Here is a 13,004-nt window from a genome sequence, read left to right as displayed (position 1 = left end):
TTATCTCTTTGTTGCTCTACATCACCATTTTTAAACTGAATATTAAGTGATCTCCAAATTAACAAAGCTTCTTTATCAATTGGATACTTAATATCACTATAATTCTCAAGTGGTGACATCCATCTTCTTTAGATTTGTCACTTTCAAATTCAATATCTTAATGTTCTCTCATAAATATAACCCTTTGATTTGGATATTATAAACTACATGTCTATTATCCAAACACTGAAACACTTAATATCATGGTTATAATTAGTTTGAGTTTTGATTTACCTTTTAGTTTATTGGCTAAATCTCTCCTCAATATCTTAAGTGATTCAATTTTGCTTTCCATGGTATTCAATTTTGATGGGGCAACTTCTCTTTTCTATAATTCGACCTCCAAGCTAAAAAAAAAAACTCAAATTACCTTATTAACATGTACTGTGATTTCTCTTTAACTACCTTTCTATCTTAGCAGTCATGTGAATCATATCTTCTATCTTAATATAATGTTGTAATTCAACCATATTAGTTATCTCTCTATTCAAACAATTCAAAAACCTTGCCTTTATAGCCTCTTTATCCTTCACAACATTAGCTTTAATCATAACAATTCTCATCTGCTTATGATAATCCTCCACACTTTTAGACCTTTAAGTCAAATTCTGTGATATCTGAAATAATCCCTATAACAATGTTCATGAATGAACCTTTTTCTTATGATTACTTTTATTTTATCCCAAGTATTTACGGGTCTCTCAATTTATTCTTCACCTAAAATAATTTGATCCCACCATATTAGCATAGTTAGTAAACTCAATAACAACAAAGTTTACCTTCTTTTCCTCATAGTAATGGTGGTAACAAGAAATCAACTCTACTTTCTTCTTCCATTTCAAATATGCTTCAGAATTGTTTCTATCCTAAAAAGCAATCTTCATCTTAACACTCCCCAATTTTATATCCAAACCATCATGAAAATCATCCTCCTTATTTGCTATCCTATGATCGAAAAAATCATGTGGCTAAACTCCCTAATTTCTAGGCTTCTGAATCCTAATACAATGTTCATGATTAAAATTCCCAGCCTTCTCATCTGTATTTTTTACTATAAACTCATTTAGAGATGAAATAACTCATCTCCTAGGCTTTTTACCCTTGGGACCCTATGGATTGACCCATATCGAAGCCTAACTACTTTGGTTCTTAATAAAGTCATTCCATTCATAACCTCCTCTCCAGACCTCAAGTTCATCATCTCTAATTATTGTTGCATATCCAATTATTCTCATTCCAGATTATTCTTATCTTTTAGCGATGATGATACACTTTTAGTTGACATCATCAAGATCCAAAAATCATGTTAGTAGCAAGAAAATATATCATTACACACCTCATCATGTGTTTACACTCAATAGATGTCACTTGTCTCGTGTTCATATAAAGTTTTAGCTTTTTACTGTAATAAGCTCACCTTTCATCTTTCACCACTCAATTTAAAATTTTTTAGTTCTTTAAGGAACTAATTAACAACAAATCAAAAAAATTAACAACTTAGTAGCCCAATCCAAAAAAATATATGGTCTCAAGAAGCAATGAAAAAAAGTAAAAACTACCAATACAAAACTAAAAACAATAAAATGAATTCGTGCGAAATATGAACAATACAAAAACATGAAAAAATATAAAATTAAAAAAATTAATGAAATAAGACTCAAATAACTCAAACTAAAAAATACATTATTTTTGTGTAGCAAACTCGAAATCAACATTAAAAGAAATTTTTTTCACATAAAGCTACCTGTTAAGAATTGTTTTTTGTAATTTCCAAAAATAACCTAACATAATGTATCCAAATAATTCTAAAATCAATATATGACACTAAGATATCCCAAAAATCAAGAACTTTTAGATTTGAGTTAATGAATCCAAGATTTGATGAAAAACCCTAATTTACAACCTAAACCCTACTTCTTCTTCTTTTTCCTTTGATGATTTCTTTGATCATTCTTCCTTTCTTTTAATTCTAGACAAACAAATAAAAAATTATCTTTTTTTTTTAATTTTATTGCAACTAGATGTTAGACGACGACACCAATAAAATAATACGAAAACTAAAAGATAAATGGATATAAGCTGATTCTAGAGCCTTGCTATAATATCAACTGATGTGAACCCTGTGGATTTAAAAATCCAGAAACTTACAATCAAATCAACCTTTCCCAATAAAGCTAATTTAAGCTTGTGATTGAGCTTGACACAATGATAATCTATACTGAGGCACCAAAAAAGCTAGGCATATGAGTTTTGCTTTCTAGGCTTATTCACGCCTAGCCTCTTTTTTTTTTTTTTTTAAAAAAAAGATTTGTTCTTTTTTTTTAAAATTTAATTTTTAATTAATATCCTCTTTTATTTTTAAATTGTGTATTGTATGTATATAATGAGTAAAATTAACCTCACAAATAAATAAATAAAAACATATGAAATAAAAAGGATAACTAAACTAAAACATTTGCACATATATTTATTTTGTTTATTATTTTACAAAGAATATTATTTTTTATTCGATTTAATTTAATCCCTTAATTTAAAAATTCATATTACAAAAAAGAGTCTATAATAGCATGGACATTTTTTTATATTAAAAATTAACTTAAAATATTAGCAATCCGTGAAAAAACGAAAAGCCCAAATCATTATAAAATGAAATATCTCCATCGCATCAAAAGTTCATGCGTTCATTCCACCGTCGAAGTGCCACGTGTTGGAACACAGTAAAATCACGCTTTTCTACCAATTTTGAGAGCTTTCAAGAAGTCTCCACAGACCTCTCTCTCTCTCTCTCTCTTTTATCTTCTCTTCTGTGTTTTAACAAACAGCACAGGTTTCGCTTACGATACATAGAATTCTTTTTTATTTTATTCTCTTCTTCATTCTCACTCTAAAGTAAAGTAAAGTCCTTTTCTTTCGCTTTAATTTCTTCCAGCTCCCTTCTCTCTTCTTGTCAATCTCCAAGCTGTCTTACTGGCTTGCCACCTGCTCAGCCAAAATGGCAACCACCGCTACAGCGGCGTCGTTTACCGGAGTGAGTCTGTGTCCTTCCTCATCATCTCCCCTTTCACATTCAGCTTCCATTAGGAATGCTTTGTTGCCTCAAAAGTCTCTTATTAGTTTCGCTGGAAGGCGGACTTCTGTGAAGTCGCTTGAGTTGAAGAGAAATGGTGCCCGTTTTCAGAGGACTGGTAGACCCACTTCCTTTGTTGTTAGATGTGATGCTTCTAATGGAAGGGTAAGTAAGTAAATAAGTAAGTTAACTATCTACAGTAGTGATGCCAATTATTGGATTTTATTTTTTATTTTTTATTTTATTTCTCGACAGATTACGCAGCAAGAATTTACAGACATGGCATGGCAAGGAATTGTATCTTCCCCAGATGTGGCGAAAGAGAACAAACATCAGATAGTGGAGACCGAGCATTTGATGAAAGTCCTCTTGGAGCAAAAGAATGGCCTTGCTCGCCGTATCTTTTCCAAGGTTGGGGTTGATAATACTCGTCTTCTTGAAGCCACCGATAAATTTATCCAACGCCAGCCCAAGGTAATTTACTACTCTTTTATCTCCTTTCGTGCTTATTAGTACCCATCTAACATGTTTTTGTGTGGGTTCAAGTGAAATTTTTAGCCAAAAATTGCCTTGCTTATGGAAGTTGAGATGCAATGTGGTGTTGCTCAATCATTTGATCCCTGAATATCAAAGCTTTCTTTGCAATGTGGTGTGTAGGTTGTCAATCTTCAATACAATTTAAGGCATTGATTATAAGATGTCTTAGAAATCTGACCAGCACATGATTAGTACCTTAGTGTTAAAGTCATGAACACCAGGTTTGGGCACTAGAAAAACTGGCTGACACATCTTACGATCTGTATGTGGACCCTCCCTCATTTGAAGCTAAAGCATGAAATGTGATCATGTCCACGAACCTATAATTTCACAGGTTTGAAATCTCATGTCTGGAGCTTTTATGATGACCACATTATCACTTTATTTCTCTCTGTGTCTTATTATGCTAGGTTCTAAGCGATTCTGCTGGTTCAATGTTGGGACGTGACTTGGAGGCCCTGATCCAACGAGCCAGAGAATACAAGAAAGAGTATGGGGATTCATTTGTTTCTGTTGAGCATTTGGTTCTTGCATTCACTCAAGATCAACGATTTGGGAAGCAATTATTTAAAGATTTTCAAATATCTCTACAAACTCTGAAACCTGCAATAGAATCCATAAGGGGACGCCAATCAGTTATAGACCAAGGTTGAATACTTTCCCTTTGAGCGTTTTGTGTGTTCGTGTGTGTGTGTATTCAAGATAAACTTGAAAGCAATAAAGCTTTTTCTTTCTCAAGTTTAAACTGTGATATGATTCGAGTTCTTGTTAATGGAACAGCATGCTGGGGTCAGGAGGCAGGAACTATTAACCATCTGGGTTGAACTAATGTTCCTGGGACAAGGAAAAATTTCTATTTTTTCAATATGATAGATGGTTGCTAATAAAATATTGTTTTTCATGTGTCTCTGTACTCAGCTTCATATCTGTTGATAAATGATTTATAGTTTTGTTTTTGTTTCTCTCAATGCTTAAATTTCTGCATGAAGCATATCTGAAATGTTGTTAGTTTGTTACAGATCCTGAAGGAAAGTATGAAGCGCTGGAGAAGTATGGAAAGGATTTGACAGCCATGGCAAAAGCAGGAAAGCTTGACCCAGTTATTGGCAGGGATGATGAAATCCGTAGATGCATCCAGATTCTCTCCAGGAGAACAAAAAACAATCCTGTGCTAATTGGTGAACCAGGTGTGGGGAAAACTGCAATTTCTGAAGGGTAAGCATTTAAATGCTTGATTCTTCACAGAGGCAATATCATTAAAGTAGGATCAACTGAGATTCTGGGTATTTCTGATAAATTGGGTTCTTGATCTGAGAAGTTTCTGGCTTTACTTCTAATCAGTAATTGGCCTTACAAGTTAGTTGAAATCTTTCTGACTTGCAGCTTAAACAAACATCCTCAATGTTATTCTCACTATATTACCTATCTCATAGAACATATTAAAATAGTGAAAATGGTACTCAAAGTTTGTGTTGAGCCCCAAGTGAAGCATGCTTGTTTTACGGACCTGGTTTGAGCTTCTGGATGCAGTAGGATGTTTTCATAGGGGGTGGTTAAATATTTTTTTGTCTAGTTTGACTGCCTTAACTGGATCTGCTTTACATCTCAGTGGTCTATTTCTAGAATGTTTAGATTACTCTGACTGTACTTTCGGACAGGCTTGCCCAGAGAATTGTGGAAGGGGATGTACCTCAAGCTTTGATGAACCGCAAGGTGCATTCTATATGCCCATTTTAAGCTCCACTCACTGTAACTTTTTTTTTTTTCCTCTCATGTTATTCAGAGGAGAGGCTGCATTGTCCATAACCTGTGTCTACTGTTTAACCTGGTAATGATTTCATTAGATGTTGCTTTACAGCTAATATCCCTTGACATGGGTGCACTCATTGCTGGGGCAAAATATCGAGGGGAATTTGAGGATAGATTGAAGGCTGTACTTAGGGAAGTCACGGATTCAGATGGTCAGATTATCCTTTTCATTGATGAGATTCACACAGTGGTTGGTGCTGGTAAGCTGTATATCAGATATCTTTACTTTATCCTATTCCTTTGAGCTCATATGTCTTTATGGATTTGAATTCTCTCAAAGTAGAACTAAATTTTTTTTTTTTTAGAATGCCATTACTTCGTGGCACATACCTGAAATGTGGATGAAGTTAAAGATTGGAAGCAGATTATTCTTAATATAATAGAGATGTGAATGTGGTCCAGATCAGTACTAGCTGTCCTAAATGTGAGATGAGGTTTGTTAATGAACTGTTGATAATATATCTGATATCAATAATGACCCTCTAATACTTGTCTCAGGTGCCACAAATGGAGCGATGGATGCGGGCAATCTCTTGAAGCCTATGCTTGGCAGAGGAGAGTTGCGCTGCATTGGTGCAACAACACTGGATGAGTATCGTAAGTATATCGAGAAAGATCCTGCATTGGAACGTCGTTTCCAGCAAGTTTTTGTTGATCAACCTACAGTAGCGGATACAGTATCTATACTCCGGGGACTGCGTGAAAGATATGAGCTGCATCATGGAGTCCGAATTTCTGACAGTGCACTTGTGGAAGCAGCGATTCTGTCTGATCGTTACATCAGTGGAAGATTTTTACCTGACAAAGGTAAAACTGATGCACATAGATATATAATAGCCCAAAAGGCTGGAAGATAATTTATGTTGTTTAGATCATTCAATGTTGACTTCCTATAATGCATGTTTGGCCAGCAAGGTAGGACGTGCAAAAACAATTGTATGCCTGTTTGTCATTATCCCAAACTAATGTTAAATCTCATTATCACATGCTAAATTTATATAGAAGAGATATCAACTGTCCATAAAGTTTGTATTTAAGTTTTATATTTGGTCCATAAACTTGTGTGGTTTGCTTGAACATGTATATCATGCTCCTACAACGCTAAATGTGTCTACAAATTATTTATAAGAAGTACAAGTCCACAAAGTGCTCATGTATTTTCAAATTGCAGCTATTGATCTAGTTGATGAAGCAGCTGCAAAATTGAAAATGGAAATTACTTCAAAGCCTACTGCCCTTGATGGAATCAACCGTTCAGTATTAAAGCTGGAGATGGAGAGGTTATCTCTTAAAAATGATACGGATAAAGCTTCAAAAGATAGGCTGAGCCGCCTTGATGCTGAGTTGTCCCTGTTAAAAAAGAAACAAGCTGAGCTGACAGAGCAATGGGAGCACGAGAAGTCTGTCATGACACGCATTCAGTCAATTAAGGAAGAGGTATTATTTTACCATGAATGTTCGTTGGAAGTTAACTTATCACATACACTAGATAAGTCAGCATGAGAACGATTCTGTTGCACACTGCCACACTCACAAGTTTTGAAAAGACAAGCATAATGGAGTAGTGAGTGTGAACTCCAACGTAATTTAACTATTATCAAAACAAATTTTCCAACAATCATTAAAAAATAAGTAATAAAATGCCTATTGATGTGACAATCTCAAAGCTAATGTTTATTCCTTTGCTTTATACAGATTGACAGGGTCAATCTTGAGATTCAGCAGGCTGAGCGAGAGTATGATTTAAATCGTGCTGCTGAATTGAAGTACGGGAGCCTGAATTCTTTGCAACGCCAACTTGGAAGTGCTGAAAAGGAGTTGGATGAGTACATGAAGTCAGGAAAATCCATGCTGAGAGAAGAAGTTACAGGTGATGACATTGCTGAAATTGTTAGCAAGTGGACTGGCATCCCTGTTTCCAAGCTTAAACAATCTGAGAAGGAGAAGCTATTGCATTTGGAAGAAGAGCTGCATAAACGTGTTGTGGGTCAAGACCCTGCAGTGAAAGCAGTAGCTGAGGCCATTCAGCGATCTCGTGCTGGTCTCTCTGATCCTCGCCGTCCAATTGCTAGTTTCATGTTCATGGGTCCCACTGGTGTTGGAAAAACAGAGCTAGCTAAAGCCCTAGCTTCCTATATGTTCAATACTGAAGAAGCCCTTGTACGAATTGATATGAGCGAATACATGGAAAAGCATGCAGTTTCACGATTAATAGGCGCCCCGCCTGGTTATGTAGGGTATGAGGAAGGGGGCCAGTTGACAGAGACAGTTCGTAGGAGGCCATATGCAGTTATTCTCTTTGATGAGATAGAAAAGGCTCATTCTGATGTATTTAATATCTTCCTTCAGATTTTGGATGATGGTAGGGTGACTGATTCACAAGGTCGCACAGTCAGTTTCACAAACACTGTCATCATTATGACTTCAAATGTGGGTTCACAATATATACTTGACACTGATGATGACTTGCCAAAGGAGGAAGCTTATGAAACAATTAAGAGGAGGGTAATGGATGCTGCTAGATCAGTCTTCCGACCTGAGTTCATGAACAGGGTTGATGAGTACATAGTTTTCCAGCCTCTGGATCGTGATCAAATAAACAGCATTGTCAGGTTACAGGTATGTTGGGATAGTTTGTTTGGGTTGATCATATTTTTCTTCAGCGAATCTCCTTGCAATGTGCTATAAATTATTATTACATAAAAGTGGTCAGAGCTTGTTTGGTATATTCTTGATCGTATTACCCAAATTAATAATTGTGTTTTGCATCCTAGTTTACTGCAATCATCTTGCAGCCTGTTAGATTAAGATTGGGACTTGGTAAATGAGCCTGCCTAGCATTTAGCTGAATTGTAGTGCTTGCATGTATATGTTCCAAGGTGTGCTGGATCTTTTACAACTCTTCATGGAGACTCATGGGAAATCACCTCTTTCTTTGTTAACAATGGAGCAATTTAATTTGAATTTCAATGTTAACCTCATTATGCTTTTTACACCTAGTGTAGCTTATTGCATGATGATTCAGTTTTGATGCATTGTACTGACTGCTTATGCCATATTTGCTTGTGCATTTCAGCTTGAACGTGTCCAGCAAAGGCTTGCAGACCGGAAGATAAGAGTATTGGTTACCGATGCAGCTGGAGACCTTCTTGGGACTCTTGGATACGATCCCAACTATGGTGCTAGGCCAGTCAAAAGGGTGATTCAGCAGTATGTTGAAAACGAACTTGCCAAGGGTATCTTGAGAGGGGAATTCAAGGATGAGGATTCTGTCTTAATAGACACCGAGGTTACAGCATTTGCTAATGGGCAGCTCCCCCAGCAAAAGCTAGTTTTCAAGCGTCTTCAAACTAGTGAAGAAAAAGCAGCTGCAGAAAATCGAGTTTTCTCACGAACTGTCTGAATGTTTATACCTTCACTACACTATATAGGTTTTATACATTTTGTGTAGAGGGTTCGTAGCTCATGCTAAATGGCTTTTTTCATACTGTATGATGTTTCCATTATAAAACTAAGTGGCTTTTTCCATCTTGTATAATGTTTCATTATAAAAGTACAGGTCTCGAGGTTTATGTTATTTTGTTTTAAGGTATGTATACCGTGCTTACACTAGTATTTTTTATGCCTTAAGTGGTTGCCAAAGTTGGGGGCGATTAGTGTTCCTGAAGTGTTAAGTGCACAAGAGAGCGACGTAAAAATCTATTTCATAGACCAGAGTTTTCATGCATGCTCCAGTTGAAGAAATTGGCTATCCATATTGACACCATTGTTTTTAATATTTCATTTCAATTAAGCTGTATGAATCATTTACGAAATTTTGTGAACTGGAGAAAACAATGGAAAAGGTGCGAGTAAAAATTGATCGTAGAAAGTCATTTCTAATGTATTTGGTTGTGCTGCTATTATGATCTGACGAGTTGGCCAGTGCGTCTCTACATTTTTGTAACTCAGAATCTCTATATCATAAATTGCTTAAAGTCATGATCTTTGAGAAAACACCACGATACGATGTCCACGTCTTCTGTTGATTAGCAGCAGATATATCTTAAGCTGCAGATGTCATGTTAGTGCGACAGTCTTGCTGCCAAGAACACGTTCTGCCATTTCACTCTACAAAAAGGGCATGAGACAATAGCCAAGACATGTTCAGAGAGATTGTCATCGATATTTCTAGACAAGAAATAAATACTCTCTTCGGTAGATTGTTCAGCACATGGGCAATCAGGGGAATTCGGAGTGGTTCGGACTGCTTAATTTGCCAGCCCGCTTGGCTCACAATGCCTTCAATAATAGAATATAGAGGATATACCATTGTTGCCTACTTTAGAATCAAGGAAGAGGGAGCATTGGAAGTTGGAACTCGGATATTTTGTATAGCTAAAGACTAGACATGGCTAATTTACTTTGCTATATCATGGCACAACTATGTCCCGTGATATTTGCAGAGGTCAAAAGACTCAAAACAACGATCGACAGCATGCTCTTTCATTTGTGCTCTCTTCCTATATGTTAAGTTACAGTACTAAGGATATGATTCCGTGTGGATTATCTACGGCAGGTAGAAAACCTGCTTCTTTTAGTTGAATTCTTCCGCAAGTTCTGGAGCATCAAGGCCCTATCTGGTTTTAGACCGCTCTTGCCCATTTTCATGTACAGCTTCTTCGCTGATTCAGTCTTGCCTCTTAAGCACATTCCATGGATTACAGCATTGTAGAGGGAGACATCTGGTGCAACTTGCTGCAGATGAAACGGAAATTATCAGTTATTTCTGAACCATTTGCAATGCTATAACAAGAAATGGTCCAGATGTCATTCATCCATGTCAGTTCTGCACCTTAGTTTGACAGAAAAGTTTTGAAAGACCAAATTTTGCACTTGGAATTTAACTCTAAACTATATAAGCTTACAGACTTGGACCAACAATTCACAAAAAATTCTTTTTCTGGTTCGTTAATTATCACAGCTACTAGGGTAAAATATGATATTGATAAGGAACTAAATTATTCTGCTCCATCTACAAAGGATATTTAATACAAGAAATTGACTTGCAACAGACAAAACTTTTATGAAACTAAAATTCGGTAAAGCTAAGCAGCTCATCTTTTATGCTCTAACAGAGTCCAGGTTATGTGAATAAGTTTATCTAGAGTGAATTCAGAGAAAAGCACGGAGTTCATGAAGAGTGAAGGCCTGAAGACAGATTAGATTAATCTTTGTATGTGATTATTCTCGAGCACAAAAAGGATAGAATGTTCAGAAATAAACTTACATCTAGTATTTCCTCCACCTCATCCCAAAGAGATGCCCAAATGCAACTTCTTATCAACGACAAATAGGTAAATGTGTCTGGAGGGCACTTCTGGTGAACCATGTGCTCATAAACTTCCAAAGCAACTTCTGGCTTTCTAGCAACTTCACAAGCACCAATAGCAAGATTATAGGATGCTGTTGAAACTGGAAGCCCAGAAGCTTCCGCCTGCCATACAAGCTGAAGAGCTCTATCCCATAAACCGAGTTTCTGGCATGACATCAGAGCAGTGTTGTATAAATGTTCATTTAATAGAGAATTTTGTTCTCTTTTTAGTCTCTCAAAGAGCTGAAGAGCATCAACATGTTGATTTGCCCTGTATAGACCACTGAGCAATGCATTCCATGTGTACTCATCAGGTGTATGACCCAAAGACTTGAGAATTTTAAAGACCTTAAATGCTAGTTTGATTTCCCCTGCTTTCCCAAGTAAATTAATCAATGCATTACATGCAATAAGATTTGGCTTCAGCCCATGATCCAACATATTTTGGAAGATATTCAGAGCCAAGTCCCAATTTCCCTTCTTTGAACATGCACCAATAACAGCATGCAGTGTATCCTCTCTTGGTTTCAAACCATTTTGAACCATTTCGCTGTAAGCTTCAAGAGCTAGCTCATTCCGACCGCAACGAACAAAAATGCTAACTAAAAGCGAGTAAGTAACTTGTGTTCCATGATAGTCATTTTCCTTCATACTTCTCCATATTCTTTCAGTTTCAACCCAATTTTTCTCCTTGCCACAAACAGATATCATTGTGTTGTAAACAATTACATCAAAATCCTTCTTCTCTCTGGAAAATGCTTCCAATTCAGTAAACATATCAAGTGCTGAATCACAACCCTTGGTACTTGCAACTGCTTTCAGTATTAAGCTATATGCATGGCCTGTTGTGATCTCATTTTTCTTCATGTACTCAAAAACTCTCAAAGCATCCTCATGCAGTTCGTGTCTTATAAGGCAAGAGAGAAGAGAGTTACAAGCATGTCTGTTAGGCTGGAGGCCTGAGAATTCCATGGACCTAAGCAACTGCAGTGCACTTCTAATCTTGTTAGATCTACTAAGCATCAAAATCCTTCTTGATAACTCATTTTCATCAGTTTCCTCTAAAAAATGCACCCTACTTTCATTAAAAGTAACCCTATTGTTTAAAAGTGATGGTGACTGAACAATTTTTTCATTATTAATATCTGATCCCTGCTGAAGTGGCAAATTCTGTCCACAAGAATCCATGTCAAATTGGTCTTTTCCACTCTCAACCAAGTCTTGTTCTTCCTTTTCATTAGAAACCAACTCGGAATTGTCACTGACAATTCCCCAAGGAGGTAATTTTTGTCCAAGAGGATCCTTATCAAATTGGTCTATTCCTCTTCGAATCAATTCTTTTTGCCTGTTATCTTCGGAAACCAACTTAGATTCATTACAAGCTACCACGCCTGACACAACCAGCGAATTTCTCATTGTAATGGACCCGAATTGCAAACCCATCTGAGGCAACTTCAATCGAACACATCCAAACCAAGTAAGACCATTCATTGACACGGAAACCACATTGAGCTCACATGTTCCCACATGAATTCTCCTTGTTTTCATAGCTGAACAACCATATCCACCACAGCAAGAACTTCTACAACAATTTCTATCTTTACCATTGTTTGGAAAATACACACCCTTTTGACAAGCAAGCCCATGCCATTTCATGGTAACTAGCATTGAGTTCCTCAACAATTCTCCCGTAACTGAACTAACGTAACATAAAAAAGAAATATGCAAATATTCACTTCAATCTAAATCCTCTAAAACAAGAACAAACCAACTTGGAAGCATCCCATTTGCATTACACACACACACTATACAATCCTTTTCATAAAAAAAAAAGAGGAACTATCTTTGCTTCAAAATACTAAACCACCTGCAACTGGAAACTACTTTCATGTAAAATACTAGCAAGTTTCGAAAATAACATCAAACCCCAAAAGTTAACTACTTGGGCACTTACAGTACTTCAACAAGAGTAAGAAATGAAACAACTAGAAGCTTTCAGAAACAACCGAATGGAGAAGACCCAGTTCAGTCGCAAATCCTGATCTTATAAAGCACTATCTCTGTAGAAACAACGAAAAGTGAAAATAGCTTTAGAAAGAGAGAAGCTTTAGAGAGGGGGAGAGGGGGGAGGAGGAGGAGGAGGAGGAGATATATAGGATTATCTGATGGGAAAGATTATTGTATAAAGAGGCAAACGGA

The 13,004-nt window shown here is 36.4% G+C and overlaps 2 protein-coding genes across 2 annotated transcripts; one reads left to right on the top strand and one right to left on the bottom strand.

Moving 5' to 3' along the window:
- The first annotated feature begins 2,810 nt into the window (after positions 1-2,810).
- LOC133671279 (chaperone protein ClpB3, chloroplastic-like) lies at positions 2,811-9,029 on the top strand. Its single transcript, XM_062092001.1, has 10 exons — positions 2,811-3,271; positions 3,362-3,580; positions 4,054-4,291; positions 4,663-4,858; positions 5,302-5,356; positions 5,502-5,652; positions 5,951-6,259; positions 6,624-6,889; positions 7,148-8,071; positions 8,529-9,029. Exons 1-10 carry the CDS (start codon positions 3,032-3,034, stop codon positions 8,853-8,855), a joined length of 2,925 nt encoding a protein of 974 aa, XP_061947985.1. The 5' UTR covers positions 2,811-3,031; the 3' UTR covers positions 8,856-9,029.
- Positions 9,030-9,798: 769 nt separating this feature from the next.
- On the bottom strand, positions 9,799-12,963 carry LOC133671280 (pentatricopeptide repeat-containing protein At3g29290). Its single transcript, XM_062092002.1, has 2 exons — positions 10,722-12,963; positions 9,799-10,189 (listed from the first exon to the last, which is right to left on the bottom strand). Exons 1-2 carry the CDS (start codon positions 12,471-12,473, stop codon positions 9,998-10,000), a joined length of 1,944 nt encoding a protein of 647 aa, XP_061947986.1. The 5' UTR covers positions 12,474-12,963; the 3' UTR covers positions 9,799-9,997.
- Between the last annotated feature and the right edge of the window lie 41 nt (positions 12,964-13,004).

The sequence above is a fragment of the Populus nigra genome, chromosome 13 (assembly GCF_951802175.1).
Source record: "Populus nigra chromosome 13, ddPopNigr1.1, whole genome shotgun sequence".
Taxonomy (NCBI): domain Eukaryota; kingdom Viridiplantae; phylum Streptophyta; class Magnoliopsida; order Malpighiales; family Salicaceae; genus Populus; species Populus nigra.
The sequence above is the reverse complement of the archived record's forward strand: the minus strand, read 5'-3'. Positions and strand labels throughout refer to the sequence as shown.

Bases quoted from the DNA above. Each gene is read 5' to 3' on its own strand.
- LOC133671280 (XM_062092002.1), bottom strand. From the start codon at position 12,473: ATGCTAGTTACCATGAAATGGCATGGGCTTGCTTGTCAAAAGGGTGTG. The intron at 10,190-10,721 runs GTAAGTTTATTT...TTTCATCTGCAG, and splicing joins AGGTGGAGGAAATACTAGAT to CAAGTTGCACCAGATGTCTC.
- LOC133671279 (XM_062092001.1), top strand. From the start codon at position 3,032: ATGGCAACCACCGCTACAGCGGCGTCGTTTACCGGAGTGAGTCTGTGT. The intron at 4,859-5,301 runs GTAAGCATTTAA...ACTTTCGGACAG, and splicing joins AAAACTGCAATTTCTGAAGG to GCTTGCCCAGAGAATTGTGG. The intron at 8,072-8,528 runs GTATGTTGGGAT...TGTGCATTTCAG, and splicing joins ACAGCATTGTCAGGTTACAG to CTTGAACGTGTCCAGCAAAG.